General features: G+C 39.4%; 1 protein-coding gene across 2 annotated transcripts in view; it reads left to right on the top strand.

The window, feature by feature from the left end:
• Positions 1–25593, top strand: part of DPP10 (dipeptidyl peptidase like 10) — a 437210-nt gene that overhangs the window by 220501 nt on the left and 191116 nt on the right. For both annotated transcript variants that reach the window (XM_036386652.2, XM_036386651.2), the window contains exon 2: positions 19547–19661. In XM_036386652.2, coding sequence (XP_036242545.1) covers positions 19547–19661 — 115 coding nt within the window. The remainder of the gene's footprint in view (positions 1–19546; positions 19662–25593) is intronic.

Here is a 25593-nt window from a genome sequence, read left to right as displayed (position 1 = left end):
TTTCCTGAGCAGTGTTTCCTGCCCCTAATTGAAGCAGGCATGGAGAACACTCCATGGAACCTGTGTTCAGGATGATGCTCTGACTGGAATAGGGAAACCACCAGGACTCCATCTTCTGTCATCCTCTTCCTTCCAAAAGTCCTTCACAGCTGTTTCAAGAATGCAGCCAAAGCTGTGCTGGTGGGAACTGAAGGTTTTGTTGTGTTTCAGTTGTCTCAGTCCAGCTTAAAATGAGTTGCTGTAATTATGATATACTGTGTGCCCTACCCATTGTACAAACAGTGTGAGTTTCCTCTTGAGAATGAAAGTAACTTTGGCCACTACTTCTGTCCTTTATATTGTATTAAAATAATTCTATTTCCAGTGTTTTCAACTGTTGAAATAATTTTTTTTAATGATCTGTTATATTTTAATTAAAAGGTCATATTTGAAGACTGAAGTCTACTTTTATGTGTATAGAATCTGCTTCTGGAGTGCCTTTGTTCATTAAAATCAGAAAATTAAAATAGAAAAAATAGACAAGGGAAATGAGGCATATTATACTACTACTTTCATGTTTGGTTTTGAAGGTAAAACTGTATCCAAATGATAATTAGGCTTTGCCCTCAAAATGGCCTTGCTACAGTACATGCACTGATGGAAGCAGCTCTGGGATTTCTTCCTTTCTGGAGTTAGAGAATTCCCATCTGAGTAGGCTCAGAGTGTCTCCAGCCACTTTGCTAAAATCAGATTCATCCCTGAAAGCTGGATGTGTGGGAGATGGAAATTCGTGTGTGAGGAGTTAGAGGCATCACTTGGAAGACACTGACAGTGGAATTGATTTTGCATTGGAAAATGATTACTAAGAAAAACTACTATATACATTAAAACTCTGGATTTCAGCCTCTCAGCAAAATGGCATCCTTGCAAAATCATTTTATGTTTCAATGCTTTTATCCACAATTTTGTTTGGTTTTTTTTTTTTGAACTTACGATACATGTTTTGCTTGGATATGCAAAATGTGTTTTATACATCCATTAAGTCACATCCACTAAATTACAGAATATAGTGCCTCTGGTGGAAGAAATTATATATTTGGGTAACTTTCCACTGTCAGAAGACACTTTTCATCCCTGAGCTGAGTGGCTGTTCTTCACATGAGCCCATTTTCAGGACAAATCAGGATTTATTCACCACTTGGGCGCAAAACACTTGCTGGCTGCTTTGGGGCCCTGTGAAACTCTGGGAGGTTGTATCTCATTTCTTTGTCCATCCCTGCATCACTTCAGTTTTCTGTGCTGTGACTTAATTACTGGTTCTCAGATGTGCAGAATGGCTGATCCTCTTTAAATCTTCTAAGCTCTGTCAATAAGGAATGATTCCAGGCAGGTAGGCAGATCTGCTCTGATTGTACAGTGGGATAATCAACCCAGAAATCTCTGTGTTAGCTCAAAACCAGTTTTGAACTGAGGCTCACATTTGCTTTTAGGCTTTCTTTTTTTCTTTTTGAAAGGATAGTGTCCAGATGGTGTAAGGTAGGTTTGCATGGTTCTGTGTGCAAATACTGAAGTGCAGGGAAATTAAAATGCAGTGCTTTTCACAGTACTTCAACTTGATTAGGACTTGAGTGGGACTGTTGGTACTGATTTAAAATAAGTCATCTCCACTGAAATAAAGAGACTTAATTTAGGTGTTATTAAAAGCATCACCCTGAGAAACTGCTGAGGACTTCAGAGCAGATCTGAGATCCATCCATGGTTCCACATGATTAATTCAGAATGTGTGAACCCTTACAAAGTACCTACAGTACAAGCAGAGAGTACACACTCAAAATCAGTAATTCACAGTAAAAAAAAAACAAAAACGGAGCTGATTGCCTATAAACATGAATTATTTTTATCCTCTTTTATGATTGCAAAATGGTGTACCTCTGAAGTTTCTGTGAAGCTTTTTTTTTTTTTTTTTGGGGAAGAATTTCTTTGAATTCTAACCTTATTAGAGCAGAGTTCACACTCAAAACTGATATGCAAAATTCATTTCAAATAAATGACTTGCCTTCAGGTGTAATATTTAGCTTTGATTTGAACCTGTGGCATCTGCTCAAGGTCAATCCACAATTCGTTTACATTTTTTAAAACCCCTTGTTTTTACCATTTTGAAGTTTTGGTTGTTGCTGTGGGAAGGGGAAGGAGGATCATCTTGCTAGGTTAGTTGTGCTCTATTTTAGTTATGCAGATGTTCATTATGGTGAACAAAGTTTGAGTATAACATAATATTCCCTTGTAAATGGTGCAATGACCCATAATGTGCTTCCTTCATTCAAAAAATACAATATTAGCTCAAAAGAACAGGTGGATGAAAAAGAGTTTGGTCCACAACAGCAGAGAATTGTGAGGATTTCTTTTGATTGGCAGCGCTGCTTGTTTTTGGCAAATCCTTTTTGATGCCAGCTAATAAATGTTGCAGCATTAATTCCTGGAGATTATCAGGTATTTGGAGGGAATGAAAATGATCTTTGCATTGCATTGTGGGCTGGAGGCAGTGCAGAGGTGCAGGAGGTGCTGAAGGCTCTGGTGAGCAAACCCCAGGGGTCACCCTGGGCTCTCTGCTGGAATAGCTAAAACAATCTTACCGGGTCCATAGGCATTTGAAGATCATTAAAATGATGTAATGATGTCTAGATCTTACAATTTAGGTCATTTGTTTGTTTGTTTATTTGTTTTTCTTCTTGTTTTTTTTTTTTTTTTTTTTTTGCATAAAATGTAGTTTGACCAGGAATTAAATTAGCTTTACAACACAGCATTGCTCATAAATAGGGTAACATTTTTTTTAATATAGTCCTTTCCAAAGACAGCTCTGTGCACTTATATATCTTTAGAAATGTTGGAAGTTATTCTTTTGGCCACAGACATTTGGCCAAAGTGATTTTGGCTTTACATTTCCAGTTCTTAATGGTCACTGTAGTTAACAGAGCTACCTATAGCTCTAGACAGTAAAACTCCAATGCACAGAAAATGAGGATTGTGGAAGGAAAGAGATAGATTTGTATGGTGTCTGTAAAATGTGGGCAGGTAAAGATGAGAGGCAGTGTAGAGCTTTTGAAGAAAAGGAGATAATTTAAACTCTCTTCTATCAGCGTTAGGGGTAACAAAACCAAGAGTAAGTGTAGAATAATGGGCTAAAATGGGAAGGGGAATGAAATTTCAGTCACCTGCTATAGCCAGTGTTCTCTGCAAATTATTCCAGTTTTACCAAACAGAATAAAAAAAATTAATTTCTGAAGGAATTGAGTGGTAGGGAGGATTTTAGTAATTTGAAAAGAAATCTTAAGACAGTATTGGCAATTTTCAAAAGGCTTGAGTAGATACTCCTGAAGACTGAACATGGTTATTGCATTGTAAAGCAGCAAGACAGATGTATGAATGTAAGAAATGTAAGAATTATTAAAAACTCCTGGTAGTAATTGCAGCTCAGGTGGTCATTTTTAATGCCTCATTTGTGAAGAATTGAGTAGACCAGGGTTGTGATGTTCCTTAGTCTTTCTTCTGGATGATTACTTCTGTGGCAAAATGACAAAATGAAAAAAAACCTTCTGAGTACTTAGGAAATGAGTCAAAACCCCCTTAAAATAGTGCCAAGTTAATTTTATTCTATTGGTTTTATTCTGCTGAGATGGACAAACACTCACTGTTAAAGCAAAAACCTTACACTACTCTGAGATACACCACAAGCTGATTGCTGTTCTCAGTCTACTAAAAACACTCTAAAATGCTCTGATTTTCTGAAGCTTTAGGCACCTACATTTGCCAGTCTTACAAAATTTTTAATTTTTGAGTGTATGTTTTGTCTTCTAAGGTTTTTTCTTCCCTGAATTTTCCATTCTTTTGGTATAAGAAAACCATGGTACCAATTTGGATATAGATGTGGACAGAAATCTGACAATTAAGATGAGAAACTCGTAAATAAGAATAAAAAAAGTTGAAACGGACTACATAGTGACATTTGGCCTTTCTTCATTTTTAGATAATCATGGTGCTTCTGGGATGGAAATTTTCCATACTCCATGTATTTTATTCTCCTTTGACCTTGGATCATGTCTGTCACCTGGTACATTAAACAGCAGTCAGGTTTAGAGCCACCTATAACTGATAAAGGACTTCATGAAGTTTTACCCATCCTGTGATTATCAGTCTAATTTTCAGGTGTGGAAATTACTGTTGTAATCTCAGAAGACAGTGACCCATAAAAGGTGTATGATTGAAAATCAGATCTATAATTGAAAGTGTGTCATTATTTCTTTAGATCCACGTTTATGTGTTGGTGCCACCTGGCAGCACCTAGATCTGCCCTTGGTTGGGTGTCATTGCCTGGCTGCTCAGGTACAGGCATCAGGACAGGTGTGGGTCATGAAGATATTCCCCTCTGAGATGAGAGTGGCCTTATTATAATTTTTTTTTTTTTTCCATAAGAACAAAAGGAAGGGATCACAGGGGAGGTAGAGCTGTTCATGGTTACTTGTGCTGTTTGAGCTGAGTGAATTTCCACTTTTCCTCATGCCTCTCCACTCCTATCTGACAAGGGTCTCAGAAACTACATTTAAGGCACAATGCATTGTCCTGATGGCTTCTTCCACTCTCCTGCCTAATTACCAGTGAAGGCTGCAAATCAGCCTGGCTGCAGCCAGAGCACCCCAATTGCACCCTCAATTTGAAACACGAGTAGAGGGCTTGGGAGATGTGCATGCTCCTGAAGGGAGCTGCCAAGGATTGCTTGTGGGCCCTTCCTCACCAAGTGGCTGTACTTGAGGCATTGATGAAATTCTTCTCCTCTGTCCTGCAACAATAGCTCCACTTGTCATCTCAGTAATATGTTTTTCTTTTCTTTGTAACCTTCACATTAATGCAGTAATTACTGAGTGGCTGGAAGAATCGGAATGGGTCTCATTTCTTTTTACCAGCTTATGCTCTTTTCTTGCTTGGTATGCTTAAATATTTGAAGTTGCAGCTTTTAAATAAATTATTGACAAAAGCACCAAGGGTTTCTTTCGTTGCTCACTTGCAGGGTTACCTAAATATGCAACTAAACACCACAGGGAGTGCATAAAAACCAGAAAATAAAACATTCTTGCTGCAGTGCCTTGTGGTGTGTTGGCTACTGATGCAGATATATTCAGAGAGGGGTGGTACACTTGGGGGTAGATAGTGAGTGGTAATGAGACAGCTTTTGGATAAACTGCAGTTTTTGATTCCCACTTCGGTAAGGGCACCCAGAAGAATTACTTTGTATATTTTTAGTAGCTTCTTGTTTCAGAAGTTGATGTATACAATTGCTGTTGTTGCAGTTGTGCATTGCAAAACTCTTCATTATCCTCTTGGATGTTTTCAGATGTCTGCTATTTTTATTCATTTTTCCATTCTTAAAAAACAATCCAGCTTTGTGCTTGTAGTAAGAAGCAAACACTCCTCCCAAATGCTCAGAATAAAATTACACAGGTAATAACATTATCAAGTCAAAATGTCAGACTTTTCTTTTGCAAAATCCTGTGCACAGTATGAGGTATAAATAGAATATGCATGCGTACTCCCCTTCTAGGGGAAATAATTGAACAATTACTACCAAAACTTTTTTTCCTAGGTCAGAAGAACATTTTCTACATTCCAACTGTGGTACATAAGTGACCATTTTGATGCATTTTAATTAAGGACAATTTTAACAATGTAGATATGTAGCTGTTGTACTGGATTAGAACCTTCAAATTCTTTTCCTATAAGATGTATTGCTTCAATTTCTCTTGCTGCGTGGTGCTGAAACACCATGTAATTAAAGCATTATGTTGTTTTGCAGAATATTCTCTTGTAGACAGGTAGTCTTTGTGAACTGATAAGATGAATACTTTTATTTCACTTTCAAATATGTGAAAAGTGATGGTTTTTGCTCTCAAAGGCTTCTCTAGAAAGCACTAATGGAAATAGTGCTCCATCATCAAATAGGACTGATTGGATTTTAGAAGCTGAGCTTTTTACTGATGTTAGTTTTCATGACAAAATTTAAAAAAAACCCTGTAATTGTCCCCATTAACCTCCAATCAAGTCTGGGTGAGCAGAGCATGCACAGAAAAATGCTTTGGGGTCCTCTGTTGCTAAGAGTGTCATGGAATGATTTGTAAGGCTTGTGATGAGCAGGAACACTGGGGGCAGAGGTGAGGAAACACCAGATTTTCCACCAGCTGGTCCATCAGGCCAGCTTGGGTCCGAGTCAGCTTTGTCAGAGCCACTTCTGGTTTGTTTTGCTCTTGAAGTTTTGGTTTTGTTTGGTTGGGTTTTGTTTTTTTTTTCGTGTATTCTGATTGAGTAGGTGCAGAAGTCAGAAAGGATGGAGTGCAGTCGCTGGGCTTTGTTTTCCCACTCAAGGTGCTGCAGAAGAACTACTTTAGTGCTGTTTTGTTATTTTTTTTTATTTTATTTTCAGTACCCTGTGCCCAGCAGAGAGCCACAGGGATTTGGCTGCACATCTCCACATCCTGTGATTGAGGAGCTGTTTCCTCCAAGGGCTACTTTAGCCAGAAATCACAGGAGCAGCTTGCAGCCAGCTGCTGGCTTTGCCACTTGGTGTGTGTCAGCTCAGCTGCAAGGAGCTTTGCTAGTTTTAATTTAAATATTCCTCAAAATTTTAGGCTAGAGCCTAAAATTTTAGCTAGAGCTGGCTAAAGTTGCAGTCTCAGGAGTTGTAACGTAGCTGCTTCCAGAAAATTTCATAAGTTGTTTACACAGAGGAGACAGGGATGTAAAAGATTATTCAGTTACTCGGGGGGGAATAAGGAGCATACGGTGCTGTGAGCTGCAGAAAACAGGAAGAAACCCCACAGGGATCAAATCAACACAAAATGTGAAGAAAGAAATTCTCCTGCAAAAGTCAGGTATTAACTACACCAACACTTTTTTTACAGCTCCCTTTGTGTAAATTAGCTGAAACCCAAACTCTTGGCAAGTTTCCATCAGTTTGAAAATACATTTGTTAATCACTGTCACTTATCTGTGATAAAATCCAGACTTCTGTTCCGTGGGTGGTTTATTTGCTTTAATTTGTTTTGGTTTTTTTTTTTTCCTCCTGTTTTTACTTTGAAAGTGGTTTCTATTTTATGAACATTCAAGATTACCTGTGAACTCATTTTTGCATGGCACAAATCTGGGAAAATTCCTTTTTTAGCTTATTAATGAAATTATTCAGTTTAGTTGGCCATATAGGTCTGGATTTTGACTTCTAGCAGCTTTTTTTTGAGTACACACTGAACAGGTTTATTCATTCTTGTTAAAAACTAAGCAAGTATTTAGAAAAAGGAAATGAAGGTTGATACTTTTAAAATTATTCATCTGGGGAACCATGGAGTGTCATAAGAATCCATTTTATTTAAGGCCTGTAGTATAAAAAAAAGCCATGGTGTTACAGCCTGTCTCATAGCCCAACACCTTCATTTGAGTCAAATATTTGCTTCCAGACATTTCAGTAGGAGCTGTTGAAATGGATCTGAAGGAATTATTTGGCTCTTATATTAAAGCTCAGAGGCAAGGAGAGGTTTTGAGCTGAGTGCCTGTTGTGAGTGCTGGATCTGTAGACAACAAATGATCTTCCAGAGCATTAATGGAAAATGCAGTGACAGGGCTGCTTGGAATTTGTCATTCAATGATGAAATCATTGCATGAAATCATGAATCATTACATGTTTATTGTAACAACTCTGCCAAAGGCAGGTACCCACTTCTGCATTGGTAAGAACTTTCTCTTCTATCTCTGTTTATCAGAACTCTAATTATAACTCTTCTAAATTTTAAATGGCAAGAAACCCCCCCCCAAAAAAAAGATATTATGTGTTTTAAAGAGCTCATCCTTGCTTTATTTGTCATTGGAATCAGACAGAAAGAAGACATTACTCTGGGGAAAATGAAAGGTGCCATTCATGTCTTTCTCTGAGTCAAAACTCCTAGTTTGGATGGATTTCTGCCAGAATTTCTAAGACAGTGATATGCTCTCACCTTTATTAGTAAAAATATTAAAGCATACAGGGAGTGCTTGACAACATCACTGCTTTTCTTGGCATTATTATAATATTACAGTTTATTATAATAAATTGTTATATAATTGCAATTATTATATTTATTATATTACAATCAAAGGCTCATTTGAGTTGTTCCTTAGAATGTCCAGGCTTTGCTAGAGCAGTCCTTAGTGGATCTGTGCATTTCTTTGCTTTTCTGTAAAAAGCAGCATCTGGAAAAGTTTGCCAATAGGAGCACCTTGACTCTTTTTGGGTGGCTCACATTTCCCAAAGAAACATAATGGATAAAGGGCCTTTGAGGTGTTTTATGCAGATAGGTTTGGCCATTAGGTCAAATGACTTTGCAGGGAAAGAAAAGCTGGATTTTTACATTATCTGGAAGTATACTGAAAAAATCAATGAATCTGGTAAAACAGCCAAGAAATTCCTGATGTTTTTTTCCTCCTAGTACTAAATTTGCTTTTTAATTGAGTGGAATATATGTAAAGAGATGATTTTGTGACCCATTGTCTTTCTATAAATGCTTTTTTATAAACTCTGGATGTGTGTATGAGTGTTGGCAAAATGTGATGTGCTCAGTCCTGTGAGAACTTACACTGTTTTAAAGTAAAATGTGATCTTGTCTCTGCTCTGGTCATTATATATATGTATTAACTCTATATAATGTAGCATAATGTTTTGCATCTACCAATTTCCTGATCACCTCTCTGGTCTTTTTATCTTAAAAAAAGTGCAGGAAAAAAAAAACATATCTTCATTTTTGATCATAGAATCATAGTATTTTAGTGCTTTAAATAGAATTCCATTTCCTGGAAAAACAGGTAATGTAATGGTGAAGCAGACTGGGAAAAATGAAATGATAAATTTCCAATTGGAGTCCAGTGATACTGACTGAGTAATTTTGCTTGCTACATTTTTGTTGACAAATATTTACATAAAGAGTGGCTGGTTTCCCATTCTCACCTGAGCTTGGGAAACTCATGTAACTTTCTACTGCTTTAGATACCTCTAAGCACAGAGGTTGTGTTTGTGTTCCCTTTTCTGCTACTGGCACTCCTTGGTTAATTAACATTTTTATTTGTTTATTGGAATGTTGACTTCAATAATATTTATCTCTGTATATATTCAGTGATATGTGCATGTGTACATATGTATGTGCACAGTCTTATTAAGGCACATTTGGATTTAAACTACTTGTTTTATTTGCATGTAATTTATATGTAAATCTGAAAACAAATAGAAAAATCCTGATGTAAATTTGCAAAATAACCTTTGCAAATGTATTTCATAGTTTGATAAATCTTGATTTAATCTCACTCATCTAAAATAGTTTCTGTCAGATCCATTCTCCAGGACTGTTAAATGGCATAAAATTAAGCATGTGTACAGATACCTGAACAGTGAGAAGCTCCAAAAGTTGATTTTGTTCTTTCTGCTCTAACAGTGAACTTACTTGAAAGTCATGCACCAGTGCAGTTTTTTACCATTAAAAATAGGAGCACTGTGTTAAATTTAAATTGTAAAATTACGTGGCACAGATCTGAATGTGACTTTATGACATTGCTGCAGTTTGGTAACCTTTGCTGTTTATCTAACCTTCAGTGAACTGCAGTGTTGTGTTGTCAAGCAGATCTGTTTATTAATGCTGAAATTGTTGATGTCAGTCTTAAAGATCATTTCTTATGGGACCTTGCCAGTGTATCCGGAAATAAAAATGCATTTTAAAGCCTTTTTTTTTTAAGCAATCAGGCAAAGTATAACTTTGTTTCTGAGCAATGAAAAGTGCAAATTCCAGCAAGCAACTTTGTTATATCTGTAGAAAAATCTATAGGTATGCAACATGGATAGCCTGTATTCATTTATTTTTTAAGTCCCTTTTTCTTGAGATATGTTATTTTACTTGGGGGATTGTGGTAAGAATGGGAGACATATTTTACTATCTTGTGACTTTTCATTAAACTTGGGATCAATAGAAATATGTGAAAATACATTTATGGCCGTAAATGGCTGTGCCAGTGTTTATACAGACTCCTTGTGTTACATCATAGTAACCTGGATAAAATCATGTTCATGCCTGCTGCTTTGTCATCTTTTTCTGTCCTTGGCCTTATTTGCTTTAGTGAAATACTTCCAAGGATTTCCTTTAATTATGCAAAGATATTGTTGATTTCCTGTAGAAATGGTGAATGGGCTCATTAGAAATTGCTTGCTTCATTTCCATGTAATCTCACAGGCAGTCTTCAAGATACAGAGGTGTCTTTTCCTAATCAGACAAAAATCTCATTAGCTTCCAGATGAGACTGGAATGAGGAAAAGAACATGTGGCATGGTGTGAGCACTGGGGCTTTGGTCTGGTGAGGACACAAGGAGCACAACCTGAAGTCAGAGCAGAGCTGTTGGTGAGCTCAGCCCCCCAAAGGAGTGTGAGGCTCCTCTGGACAGCCCTCTGTCTGCAGCTGAGAGTTGCAGGGGAGGTTGGAGTCCTATTTAATAAAGCAGCTGTTCATTAGCTGCTATCCTCAGGAACTTGCAGAGATCCCCATAGGTGGCTTCCTGTAGCTTTCATGTCCCTCCATACTCCTGTCATCTCAAGATGCTTCCTCACCTCTTGTCAGAACTTTGTTATTCTCCCCAGCTCTCCAAGTGTTTCTGCTGGACTGGAAGGAAAGAGTACAGTATTTTTACTTCCAAAACTTTGTCAGAAACAAACTATAAAAGATTGTGAGCACGGGGTGGAAAGGGGATAACTGTCACCCTGGGTTTTTAAGATTTTCTAAGCCTTCTGATGTTGACATTCTTGTAGTGAATTTTCTCACACACTTTCTGTAAATAACTCATTGTTTTGCATTCCTTTATAGAAGAAGAGAGAGTTGATAGACTGTTGGTTTAACCAGTGGCATTGGAGAGGTGCCACTGTCACCCTCCAATCCACTGTCACTTTTGGAAAACTATAAATGTTAGAGTCAGAAAATAAACAGCCCTTTTTTCTCTTTCACCTTGAGAACGGTGTGAGCGTGTATTCTTTTGTGTCCTCTAGCGACAGATAACAGCTCTGAAATCCTGAGGCTCGGTGAAGTTGCCTCTGATGCTGGCATTGCACCTCTTCATGGAAGTGCCTTGCATTCAGCTCAGCTTCCAAAAGCATGAGGAGCTCCCTTGCCTGCTGCAGCTTCTCTCTACACTGTGATTGCTCTTTTTTTCAGATAAAACCCTCTTCTGTCATCCATTGTTACTTTATTCAAGTCTCCCTCTGCCCCATGTTCTCTGTAGTTTCTTTACTATTGAGAACTGTCATAGTTTATTTCCCCCCTCCCTGTTTGAATGCTGCTGTGTTAGCTGATGGCCCCAAATTTTTCCTTCTGTTTTGATCAGTTGTGCTGACCCATCTCTGCTTTTGTATTTATTACATGCAGGAATAATGACCTGAGGTTTAAACTCATCTGCTGGGATTAGACCTTGAACAAGGGTCTCAGCAGAATGCTTTAGAAGTTAAGCTTTTACTTATTTGTCTAGTGTAATAGCTAGCTCATTGTCTCTGAGTAAGTGTTACAAGGTACACTACAAAATAAGTGGGAAGATGTGGAATGTATTCTTAATGCTGGCCATAGTACATTAAATAGATTCCATAAATGTTTCTAGCCTTTTTTTTTGTGAGTAGTTAGAACTAAGGGTGTTGACAAAGCTGTTCCAAAATACTCCAAACAACCAAAATCCAGTTCATGAATGGGCACTTGCAAGTCCAAGAAAAAGATCTCTCTGCTTAGAGCAAAAATGATCAAGCTGAAAGAAAGCACAAAATATTTTTTAAGGTTAACAGCCAGTGCGAGTGATCAACACTTCTCACAATGACTTCTATATGCACATTTGTTTTAGTTTATTGTTCCTGAGGAGGGGTGGGTTTGGGCTTGTTTTAGTTCTATTGGTCTGGGTTTGTTTTCACTTTGGCTCTGCAAAAGGATGGCTTTGCTCTACCAGAGCAGCCCGAAGAAATAAAAATATGAAGGGAGATTGTTCCCACATCCAAACCCTGCACCTGCTCTGAGCAGGGTAATTGCTAACAAGCTGCTCTCTTTTTAAAATGCCAGTTATCCACAGAGCTGACAAAATCCTGCATTCCTCTGAAAGTGGCATTTTACAGTGACTCTGAAAAGAAGTGCCAATGTTTTCATGAATAAAGATATTGACCGGGGAAAGCAATTGTGTGACCATAATCATTGAGACAAGAACTGTAGCAGCAGGATCTTCTAACACAGAGGGTTGGAAAGGGAACATGAGGGATGAAAATGATAGGTACTTATGCAAATGGATTAGAACTATCCTGTGCCACTTTGTGGATCTGTCTTTTAATCTCTCTTGCTATCTAGGCCATGGGATTAGTCGAAAACAGCTGGAATGGAATGGACACAATCACTTAATCACAAAATCAGAAGGCTTGCTGTGGTAATTTCCCTTCAAATGGCACACTGCAAACCCAGGGCAGGTAGTACTTAATATCAGTTGCAAGCTCAGCTCTACAAAGGACTTTGGAAAGACTGCAATCTTTCCATTATAAGTGTATTGAGTCTGTCTTTTAAAACACCTGAAATGTGACATGAAATTATTAGTCTTTTTTTTTTCTTTTGTCACCTTTTCTTTATGTTTGGGGAATGCAAATGGCAAGAGTTTAATGAAGTGATGTTGTTGTGATTACATCTGAGCTGCAGAGTGAGACTCATTCTCATTCCTACTGCAAAGCAAATTATGTTTGCTTTTCCTACTCTAATGCACTTTGCCCCTGAAATTCTTGCCAAAATAAGGAGGGGGCTGTGATTCTCCTTAGTGCTTTTCTCTGTAGGCTTTGTCTTGGTGACAGAAAAAAAGAAAAAAAAGACAAAAGGAAGCAGATGATTTATTCAGAGCATCAGAAGATGCCATGCTGGCAGAAACTGCTACAGCCCAAATCAAGCCCCTCTAAGATCTTTCACCTGCCTCAACACAAGACCAGGCAAGCACCAGACACTGCTGCAGCTCAGTGCTGGTGGGTTTTGTGTTCCAAATAACCACAGTCCAGGGCTAAACACCAATGTGCATCTGCAGACCTGGACTGTCAGGCACACAAGCTTGGTAAAGTTCACTCTGGACTGCAGAAATTGTGGCAGAATCTCTGAATTCAGTTTGAGCTGAACCCAGCAGAAATATTTAAAACTGCTTGAATTCTTGTTCTTAGCTTTATGATAGAGAAATGCATCTTTTCTGCATTTGGGTGATGCCACCATTTATCAGCAGGGTTGATGCAGCATGGGCAGGAGCTCCATGAGAAAATGCAGGTTTGTTAAATGCCAGCTCTCAGGGTTAATTGTCTATGAAAGTCTGGGTTTCACTCCTTCTCCCAAAGGGGATGCTGCATTTTAACTACCCAATGTCCTCTGGAAAAGCCTGGCAGAGGCACTCAGGAGTCCTCAGGCTTTAGCCAGTGCCCTCCCACATTTCTGCTCCCACCAGGCATTCTGCTGTTGCTTCTGGCATGATTTCCATGGTGGACATTGAGCTGTGGTTTACAGAAAGAGTTTTCCAAGAAATCCAGAAAGTGCTGTTAGGATAATTCAGAAACCTGACTTACTAATGCAGCACGCTATGCCAATGTTTTCTGACCTTCTGTTCTCTTACAACAACCTTAGTTGTACACACTTGCTGGAAAAATGATGTCTTAAAGACTTTTTATCCTCATTGATTAACAATAAAACTGTGATACTCAATAAGCTTCAGGAAGGAAGCTGTGATTTTTTTCTGGTTATATTGCTTACAAGAAAGGTTGGAAGTTTGTTCAGGTAGAAATATGGAAATATTTGAAAGTTTTTTGTATGTTCTTCTACTACATCTCTTAATTCTGAGTGATTCTTTTTCTCAAATCAATATCCCCAATACTACTTAAAATATGTGCTTGCATTTTTGTGTCAAGGGATAAAAAATATTTTTATTTGAAATATATCTAGCTGAATTTAGTTTCATGTTTTTATTTCTATTCTAATAGAATAGAAATAAAAGGTGAAAAGTCTTCTTTTTACAGTCTCATGTAATACAACCATTATGGAGGCAATGTCATAGTTTTTTTATTCTAAATATAAAACATCTATGTTTTATATTAACTATTAAAACTATATATTTCTGTGTCAGAATCTCTATTTTATTTAAAAAAGAGAACAAAAGCTCAGAACTGCTGAATGAGACTAGAGCCTTCTAGGGTTACAGCACTGGTGTATCAGGGCAAAGAGAGTGCCATGGACTTGTGCAAGGCTTTTGTCACTGTCCCACATGGCACCCTGACAGGCCTGAGAGATGAGCCTGTGTTCAAGTTCAGCAAGGCCAGGTGCAGAGTCCTCAGGTGGCTTGTGGCAATTCCAAGCTCAAAGGCTGTGCAGAGGATGGATTGAGAGCAGCCCTGAGGAGGAGAACTTTGGGCGCGCTGCTGAGTGAAAAGCTCAGTGTGACCCAGCAATGTGCACTTGCAGAGATCAGCAGCATCCTGGGCTGCATCCATCCCCTGGGGCAGCAGGGCAGGGATCAGCAGCATCCTGGGCTGCATCCATCCCCTGTGGCAACAGGGCAGAGATCAGCAGCATCCTGGGCTGCATCCATCCCCTGTGGCAACAGGGCAGAGATCAGCAGCATCCTGGGCTGCATCCATCCCCTGGGGCAGCAGGGCAGGGATCAGAGCATCCTGGGCTGCATCCATCCCCTGGGGCAGCAGGGCAGGGATCAGAGCATCCTGGGCTGCATCCATCCCCTGGGGCAGCAGGGCAGGGATCAGAGCATCCTGGGCTGCATCCATCCCCTGGGGCAGCATGGCAGGGATCAGAGCATCCTGGGCTGCATCCATCCCCTGGGGCAGCAGGGCAGGGATCAGAGCATCCTGGGCTGCATCCATCCCCTGGGGCAGCAGGGCAGGGATCAGAGCATCCTGGGCTGCATCCATCCCCTGGGGCAACAGGGCAGGGATCAGAGCATCCTGGGCTGCATCCATCCCCTGGGGCAGCAGGGCAGGGAGGGGGCTCTGCCTCTCTACCCTGCTCTGGTGAGACCCCTCCTGCAGGGCTGCATCCAGCTCTGGGGCTGCAGGGTAAGAGGGGTGTGGGCCCTGTTGGAGGAGTCCAGAGGAGATCCCAAAGGTGCTCAGAGGGCTGGAGCACCTCTCCTGCACAGACAGGCTGGGACAGGTGGGGCTGTTCAGCCTGGAGTAGTGAAAACTCTGTGAAAACTTTAGAGCAGCTTGTGAAGGGGTTACAGGAGAGCTGGAGAGGGACTTTTTACCAGGGCTTGTAGTGACTGGACAAGGGAGAATGGCCTTACACTGAAAGGGGCAGGCTTAGATCAGATATAAGAAAGAAATTCTTCACTGTGAGGGTGTGGCACTGGCTCCTGGGAGAAGCTGTGTGTTTCCTGTCAGTGTTCAAGGCCAGTCTGGATGGACTTTGAGCAAGATGGTCTCGTGGAAGGAGTGAGCTGATCTTTAAGATCCCTTCCCACCCAAAGTGTTTATGATTCTGTGCCATAGCTTGTGGTATTCAAAGCCATGTCTTGCTGCTGCTTCAAAGATTTTCATGCCTGGAGTGAATCAGTTCATCATCAGCCTGAGAACTGTGTTTGGAGATGGACTATATATATTTAGAAAACAGCCTAGAAAAGGAGAGAGAAAGATACTTCAGCCTATTTGAATTATATTTGCTTTGCATATTTGCTGGATGTATTTTTTTCAGCATTTCCCTCTGAAATACCTCGTTTTGCAGTGGTGAGTGGGGTTTAGCACAGAGGGCTGCAGAAGGGTTGAAATGACTCATTTGTCCTCTGAGAGCCTCAACCTGTCCTACCTCCCACACCCAGGCCCTGCAGGTTTTTGGTTTAGCCTTTCTTTTGGCTACTTTAGCCTTTCTTTTGGTTACTTTAGCCTTTCTTTTGGTTACTTTAGCCTTTCTTTTGGTTGAGGATTTGCAGCCTCTGTGGTGCTGTATCACACATATGGTGCATTCTTTTTTAAGACCAGTCTTTTAGGGGTCTTTTCAACAGAAGCTGGATGGAGACAATCACAGAGCAGGAGCTTTAGGCTTTGTCCTTTGGTTGCATGCAGATCTCTGATGGTGAGTGCTTGCAGGCTCTTGGTAAATGTGGCCCCCAGCATTTGGCAGCAGCAACCATTTGAACCTCTAATGTTGGTGTACAGGGTTTTTTTGTGCAAGAAGAGTTTCATTTTTCTCTTTGTAGTCGTGTTTTAGTAAGGTATTATTCAGTCACAAATTACTTTCAGAAATATGTATTACTTGAGGATTGTTTTTGGCAACAATGCAATTAAATGGTTTGTAAAAAGCTGCTATAAATAATGAGAAAACTTGCAATTGTATTATTCTTTGCACAGCCATTTTCTGATTCATTAGAGTTAGACTGTAAAATCTATAATAACATTATAGGTAGTGTTATATATAAACCACCATATTCAAGAGCTGGTATTTTTTCAAACCACATTAATAAAGGAGCCTATTTAGGAGATTAAATCCTTAAATCTCCATCTGTGTCTGCATGGTTGTTATGTGCCAGTTAGCAGATAGTTATGGGGAAACTACATGTTGTCAAAAGCTTCTCATTGTATGGCTCTCTGTGATGTTTCCTGTTGAAGGGCTCTATCTTCTTGTCACACTCAGAAATCACAGCTTCTGCCTTGCCACTGCTACACAGCCCAAAGATCCCTTTAACTGCCTTTTGCTTATGGCCATTTCAAAGCAGCACGAGGCTAAAAATATTATATTGTTGAAGGACTGCAGCTTCCACTGTTTTAAAACTTTGTAGGTGACAGCCCAAGAGTTGCATTGGTTAGCATCAAAAAAGTTAATTGGAGATGCCCTCGATGCAGACTGTGCTATGAGTTCACTTCATTATAGTAATTTTTCTAATGTTTCATTTCATTTCATTTCAATTTTTCTTCATATTTCATCAATATTTATAATATTTCAATTGTCTAATATTGTTTGTATACAGTAACTTCATAAATGTCTTACAAGAATGTTGTCACTCAATATCAAAACATCATCATGGCCTTTCATAATTTCTAATATAATAATTTGATACAACTTGTAATTTTATCCAAATATTAAAACCGAATATCTTAATTTCAGACAAGTCCTCCTTTTTATGTCATTCCCCAGACTTTCAGCTAGCTAGAAACTCTCTTCTTTCTCACTGTAAGCTTTGTATGCTCAGTACTTGATTCATCTCTTTGGTATTCTCCTTGCACAAATTTGCAGAAGTATTTAAAATGAAGCTTTATTTTTAGAAACTGAACAATATTCATGTCTGAAGAGCAGAACCTTGTGAGTAATAAGGACTTGGTACATTTTTTAGAAGCTTTGGCACATTCATCAAGTTGTCCAGCTTCTGTCATTTTAAGTCAGTTCTTTGGAATAGGGTTTCACAATGCTCTGAGGGAAACTAAAGTTTTCTGACCAGCACTTGGTTATGTGAGCTTCTAGTTCCTGTCTTAAACTGGACTCTGTCAGATGTCATTTAAATAAGGCTAACACTGTGATGCTTAGAAGAAGTTTGTGTTTCCTAGACTGTGCTAGTAACACTTTAAAATAATTCTTACTTAAGGGAAAATCATAGCTTGGATCTGAGTTCACCTGCAGGACGCAGAAATTCTCTATTTCTGTGGAAAAGCTGTGGATCCCTGCAATGTCCCATGGCCAGGGCTGTCCAGAGAGGATGGAACCACCAGGGGCTCATAACCTGGGTGATGCTCATCCCCTAGGGATCCCCAAAGGGCTGGTGAAGAGTCATGCAGGCCTTGAAGACCTGTGTCTAAGGCCACAGAGTTTGTGGTAATTAGCATTTCACAAGGGAGGAAGGGAAATGAGGGAAGCAGGCAGGCTTGAAAGTGGTTGGGAAGCAGGGGCAATGGGGTGGAGACAGGAGATGGATGCCAGGAGCTCCTGTTTACACCATTTCTTCCCCCTGAGTGCTGAAGCCATGGTAGGGGCTGCCCTGAGCAGACAGAATGGCTGCTCTGCCACTCTGGTGAGAGTAAAAATCTCAAAAATGAGCAGTCTCAGGAAGGCTGGGCAGCATGATGTGTCCCGTGGGCAGAAGTGGGGACATTCCTGGCTGGGAGCTGTGATGTGCAGAGGACTGCTGGGAGAATTCCCCGTGGGATTGCTCAGAGCCTGTGTTGGGCAATTCCCCTTTTATTTTCTGGAAAAGAGGACCAGGGAGAGAAGATGTCTTTTATAGGTAGAAATGAACTGGCAAGGAGTTAAAAAAACAACATGAAAAAGTTAAAGACACAATTGCTGCTGTGGGTGATGTGTGATGCTGAAGTGGTGCATGTGAGCCAAGAAGGCACAAGAAAATTGCCACTGTCTGTTAAGACTTACCCATTTCACACTCATTATGACTCAGAAATACAAAATGAAATCATGTGTATGTGAAAAAATTTTACCATGCTTTTGGAAGCTTGTAAAACATAACAGGAGGTGGGTTTTGGATTTTTTTTGCAATCCTACCATAGCAATTACTTATAACAAAATAAAATAAAAGCTTTTATCCTAGAAAAAAAATTAATTGATAATTAATTATTATTAATAATAATAATTGTTTATTAAATAAAAATATTAGTAACTAAAGGCATGTGTCATTGTGGTAGAGAAATATTTCTGCTTGCCAAATCTAGATAGAAAAAATAGTGTTTTCTGTGAGGGAGAGTTGGGGTTGTAAGAAATAATTGCACTAGTTTTGTCGTTGTGTTGTTAGCTGTTTATGTGCTGTTTGGTCTCAAACTGTACCATGAATGTGGGCAATACATGGCTGGGATTGAAAATATGTAAATGGTGCCTGGCAGGAGTTAAATGTGTAAGCACAGAGGATGGAGGCTTAAGTGCACTGGTACTTACAGAAGCATTCATTTAACATTTGTTATAAGCTACTGTTGTTTTTTTATAACTAATAGGGGAGCAGTTTGCAGTTGATCTACTGCACAGAGAAAAAGAGCTTGTAGCTTCAGATGGAATAGTTGCAGCCTCAGGCAGTTTTGCTAATGCTTTCTATTACAAATAAGTTTAATAGTGTGCATTAAAAAGGATGTGTATTTAAACCTTTATGATCCATACCATGTTAGGTGGAATTACAGTAAATTGCTACATTTCATTTCTGTAATTATCTTATAAACTGCGAGTTGATATTGTCCTGAAGTTTATGTTCAGGACATTTTAACACCAGTTGTATTTTGGACAGCTTGCATAAGATCATTTGATTGTCTCTTAGGGGTACAAAATTACATATATATTAAAAAAAAAGAAAAAAAATCTATTAAAAAAGCATGAGAGTTGCACACCTTTGGATGACTCTGTGTACTGTGGAGAAGGGAGGGACCATGATCACCTCCCCTGCACATTATGAGCGTGCACAGAGCAATTTTCCTGTTGCTAATAGTTCTGGAAATGTATGTTTGAGAAACGTGGTCTTTTCCTTTTATTTCATTTTTTTCCATTCCTGTAGGAACTTGGAAGTAACAGCCCTCCGCAGAGGAACTGGAAGGGAATTGCCATTGCGCTGCTGGTGATTCTAGTTGTTTGTTCACTCATCACCATGTCAGTCATTCTTTTAACCCCAGGTAACCTTCTTCTTTATTTGATCTTATTAAAGCTCTGTGATTCATAATGCAGTCATAAAGCAATGGATGTTGAAGTGTCTCTTGCCTTTAAGCATTCTTAACTTGTGGCTGTTGTAAATTTGGTGCTGTAGGGACTCAGGAGCTGCTGGAGGCCTTGTGAAGCAGAAATATTTGGGGTTGGCGATATTTGGGGTTGGCAATCCTTAGGGTTGTGTCTGTCTTGAGGGGGTTATAGCAATCCTTGTGAGCCTCAGCAGGTGTGAGCTGACTTCAAGAGTTTGTTGTTGGTTTTTCATATAATTACAGATTCAGAGGTGAGCTAAGAGAAAATTGTATTCCATGGAAAACTGATTCTGAGAATGCAACTTCTCTCTGAATCATGAACATGGATCTTCCACCTGTACATGCACAAGCTCCTTCCCTTTTCTCTCTTTCTGAAACAACAAGGGAAAGTAATTGCTCAGTCACAGAAAAAAAAAAGGGTGAGGGCAAGAAGAAGTAGATAAAAAGAGAAAACACTCCACAAGTTTAAAAAACCCCAAACTTTGAATCCTTTTGCCAGTTTTAAAGTTGGAGTGTAAAGTACCTGATTTGCATGGCATGCCTGGATAGTAAATATTGGTCTGCAAATATTCTGCCATTCAAGTTTGTGTAAACCAGAAAGTTAATGAAGCTCTTTTCACTAAATAATGGTTCCAGGCTATTTGGCCACGAGATGAAATCACTGAGGGAAGCTGTGCATGAGCAAGTACAGCAGCACAGTGCTGCTGCTTTAGAGGAAGGTGGTGAGGCTAAATGGAAAAGGATCAAAAAGCTTTGCTTTTGTCAGAGAGCATGAGGCAGCTGGAAAGAGAAGGCAGGAACACTATGGATAGTCTGCTTCCTCTGTTTTGTAGAAATACCTACTCCTTATGCAGGGTGCTGTCCAAAATAACTGTTTGCTTATTTCCACTTAGATCAAGTTGAGAAAAATAAAAGCAAAGTTGTGCTGCTGTAGTCTCAGTGAATAGGAGCCTTCTTCAGGGAATAAGAAAAAAGAGATTTTGAGAGCACATGGTAGTGTATCCTAGTACACTCTAAGACAGAAGACTGTTTTTTGTTTCAAGGAGGATGTTTCCCTTTTTTTGAAGACTTATAAAATATCAAGTGTTTGCTGGAACCTACAATAATAACTTTCAGTTGTGGCTCTTATATCTATATAGAATTATTAATGATGTAAAACATAAACTGAAGTCCTTGAAGGCACTCATGGAAGCAGAATAAACAACCTAGGGGAATGTTAACTTTTTAAAAAAAATATGTTAAAAAAGCACAGTGAATTACAACATCTCTGAGGCCGTTTCAAAATCCAGAGATCTTGGTTGAAAACTTGTGTAAGCTGGGACCTACATTTCAGCTGAAGTCATGCAAGTGAAAACTAGTTCTGTCAGCTCAGATGCTCTGAGATATCCCATAGAGACTGTGAAGCTTGATAGAAATGAAAACCTTTCTCCCAGAACAGTCTAGGTCTGTAAAACTGGGCTTTCCTGTGGGTTGGAAATGCTCACCATGGAAAGCTTTGAGGTGCATTGTAGGATAGATAATTGCCCTGTTTTGGCCCTAATCATTGCTGCTCCCCCTTCACTTTCATTATTAATTTGTTTGATTATTATGAATTATTAGTGGTTTGGGAAGCAGATATTTTGTTACTTTAAGCACTATAGCTGACACTAATTTCTCATGAATATGTTTTAAGATCACTGTGGGATGTTCAGTATTTGAGGAGAGGAGAGAGGAAAAAAGTAGAGACCCCCCCTCACATCTGGCCATTGTGAAGTGCTCAGTTCCAAATTGATGCTAATTTGTTATTATAAATATTTAGGTTTGAGATCCTTCTCATAAAATATAACAGGTCTGAATGAAGATATTCAGTGTAAATGTCCTTTGTTTCCCTGGGATGTTTCAGTGTTCATTTCTAGTACTATTTTGAGCATCAGAGAGTTCTCTCCCTATTTAGTTCTGCCTGTATGGATGGGTGCTTCTTAGATTTCATGTAAATTCCCCTAAACACTGTACATCATGCTGCTTCTTTTTATGGAAATGATGATAATTTCAGATGGTTATGGCTCAGAAGCATGATTGTTTCACTGGTGTTTTTTGGAGGCAAAAGTGTACTTACTGATATGCCAAACACAACAGCAGTGAACTCTTTTGCCTGTAATTATTTACACATTGTTTTGTCCACAATGTAAGAAACTCTTAGGTCTGTGTGCACTAACAGCTGTCATTTGACTTCTCTCAAATTTTGAGCAACAGCTTTCCTGCCTTTTCATAGAGGGACCAATGCTTCCATATGGGATAGCATGTTTTTAAAAGAAAGTGCAATTCATTTGCAAAAAGCCTCAAAGAGGCTTTAGCTTCCACTAAAGATAGAAATTATGTTAAAACTAAAAGGAAATTCTTGATTTTCTTTTTTTGTATTATCTTTTATCACATGAAATATAAGTTGACTATACAATATTAAGCAGGCTCTCTGTTGAAATAAGAGATGTATTTTGACCTATTAGTATATTGGCTTTTGTTCATATATGAAAACTCTGTGTTACAGTTATGTTTGTGGTTTGAGTAAATGTATTGTGCCAACAACATTAGTAACATTTCTGATAATTTTATCTTGCTTTTAATCTATGATAATACTCAGAATCTTTATAAATATCTGAGTCTTCTCAACAAAGAGATGAAAAAGTGGAAGAGCAAATAACCCAGTGATATAAAACATTAGTGGCAGAGTCTGAATGAACTCAGCCCAGTAGCCACTTGTTGGGGCTCAGGAACTCTCTGTGAGCCCCCACGGACTAAAGAGCACATTAAATAGACCCCACTGCTCCCAGCAAGTGGAAATTGCTACAGTGCTCCTTACCTGGAAGTAGAAGGCTTGCAGGCAAATATCCCTGCTGGTTTTCTTCAAAATTAGAAAAGTGCAGTGATAAAGAAAGTGCATAGAAATGCTTTGGCATTGAATGAAGTTGCCCTTGTTAAAGCAGAGGGCTGGAGTGGAAAAACTTGCAAGTTTCAGAACAGGAGCCTGTCTGTCCTCTGGGGCAACTGCATTATGAACCTAGTGAGTTTTGTTTAATATTTGGAGTGGATTGCTGGAGAAGTATTTAAGAGAAAACAAAAGAAAATAACTTGGGAATAATCTTATAAATATATCTTTATATTGGGAATTAGTGACCAGTGCAGAGACATCCATGAGATGCCATCATTTGGTTTGTATGTCAGTATAAATATAACACAGGCATCTTCTGCTGCTTTTATTCTATTTTATGCTTTTGAGGTTTCATCTCACACCTGCATATACTGAAATAGTCTTGAGTAGATTTTTAGATATCAGTGCCTTTAAATCATTCCTGCCTTTGAATCAGCTTGTTCTTGCTTTGCATCATGACAGTATGTTCCACATTGTAGGAATTATGTGAAGACCTATCTGATGAGCCACTGTTGATCTGTATCTCAAAACTGACAAATGTTCAATTGAAAGTATTAGCAGCTTAAAGTTTTATATGAAAAACCATTTAAAAACAGCCTAAGAGTTGTATGGATTTGGCCTCCCCTGTACAGGTGTTTTGCCACAATACTTAAAGCTGTTTTTTTCCTTTTGGGACTGTCAGTATTTCTACCTTCATGTTAACTTACAGTTTCTGAAGGTGTGGAAGACTCAAATGCTTTTTCTAGGACTTGATTACTGAGATATTGATGTTGGTATTTAAACCATGCCTGCTGATGTGTGCACTTGCTGTTCAGCAAAGTGGCACCTGCCTAATGAGAGACTCAAGGAAAACTCACACATGACAGAAATAAAAAGACACTTTTTCAGAAAAATTACTTTAGAAAACATTTAGGTCAGACAAATGGTCAGAAAAAGACTTTTTGTGGAAAGGGTTGAGTAAAATCAAGCTCTGGGAAGAGAATCTATTTGGATTATGTCCAGTAAATAAACTGTTCAGGGTTAGGATCAACCTCTCCATACCCTCTCTCATACTACTCTTAAAGGAAAAGAAAGCAAACTACTATTCTTTATTTTGTTTTCCTTTGGTGATGTGGATATTCAGTGCAAGAATTTTCAGGTTTCTGTTCAATTCTGTATAGACTCCCTGTACCTAGTGTAAATTGGCAGGCAGATTTTGATATCCAACAATTTTCTGGCAAGTTTTCTTCCTTTGTCATGATAACACAAAGTGAGCTATGCTAATTCCCAGTTACACCTGCTAGCTTGCATGCAGTTTACTAGTGAAAGTGTTTTTCCACTTTTCAGATGGCATTTAACATCAAGCCTTTATCCTAATTTCGAGCATAAAACCTTTTTTTTCCACAGCAAAGTCAGTAGGGAGTTTCAGTTAATGGCATACTACAGTACCTAATTATTAGTTTTATTTGCTAAGTTAGAAGGCAAATTTTAGGAGATGTTTAGACTATATTTAACCTGCAAAAATAATATCCTATAAACTCGTGAAAAGTAGCAAGGCCATTAATTTCAAGTTTTGGAGCCTTCTAGTTTAATAAGCACAAACAGGTTTGTCACTTTGAATTAATACATGCCAGTATTGGAACTCTTTTTAATTGGATGTACAATTAAGAAGTAGTAATTTAGTCTTTAGCATTTGATTTTGTTTGTGTCTCTGTAATCTGTGTAATTTGCTGCACATATAGACATTATATATATACATATATATATATATATATATAATCTCAGACCAAAATACAGGAATCTGTGGTAAATAGCATGAGAACATTGGAAATATCATTCCTTTAAGGAATAACTCAATAAAATTTACAGGGGAATGAAAAAGAGATATTAGGCTATTTTGTAATGTAATAATGCAAAGTAGTAAAAGGAAGTCTTTAAAATGAAACAAGTACATCCTAGAATCAGAGATTAGTTTGGGTTGGAAAGGACCTTAAAGATCATCTCATTCCAACCCCCCTGCCATGGGCAGGGACACTTTCCACTATCCCAGGTGGCTCCAAGCTCTGTCCTGGTTCTGAGCACTTCCAGGGATGGGGCAGCCAAAGCTTCCCTGGGCACCCTGTGCCAGGACCTCTCCTCTCTCGCAGGGAAGAATTTCTTCCTGACACCCAATCTAAACCTGCTCTCTTTCAGTTTAAAGCAATTTCCCCTCGTCCTGTCACTCCATGACTGCCCAAAAGTCCCTCTCCAGCTTTCTTGGAGCCCTCTTAGGTATTGGGATGTGCCCTAAGGTCTTGCTGGAGCCTTCTCTTCTCCAGGCTGAGCAGTCTCAAATCTCCCCGTCTCCATAGCAGAGATGCTGCAGCCCCCTGGGCATCTTTGTGGCCTCCTCTGGACCTGCTCCAGGGGGTCCATGTCCTTGTCACTTGGAGAAGAGTTACCAACAATGCATTCCAGGAACCTTCTGGGTTGGTTATGCCCTGCTGTGCTGTCCCCCAGGAGATATTGGGGTGGCCAAAGTCACCCACAGGGACCAGGGCTTGTGGATGTGAGGACACTGCCCTTGCTCTCCCAGCTGGGGAGGCCTGTAGCAGCCACCAAGGTGACAATCATGTCACCTGTCCCTGTGCCCTCTTTAATCCTGACCATAAGGTCAGGTCACCTCATCCATCCATGCATCCATCCATCCATCCATCCATCCATCCATCCATCCATCCATCCATCCATCCATCCAATCCATCCAATCCATCCTCCATCCAATCCATCCATCCTCCATCCATCCATCCATCCATCCATCCATCCATCCATCCATCCATCCATCCATCCATCCAATCCATCCAATCCATCCTCCATCCAATCCATCCATCCTCCATCCATCCTCCATCCTCCATCCATCCATCCAATCCATCCATCCTCCATCCATCCAATCCATCCATCCATCCATCCATCATCCATCCATCCATCCATCCATCCATCCATCCATCC

This window comes from Molothrus ater, chromosome 7 (assembly GCF_012460135.2).
Source record: "Molothrus ater isolate BHLD 08-10-18 breed brown headed cowbird chromosome 7, BPBGC_Mater_1.1, whole genome shotgun sequence".
In the NCBI taxonomy this organism is placed as follows: Eukaryota; Metazoa; Chordata; class Aves; order Passeriformes; family Icteridae; genus Molothrus; species Molothrus ater.
This window is presented reverse-complemented; position numbering and strand designations above follow the sequence as displayed.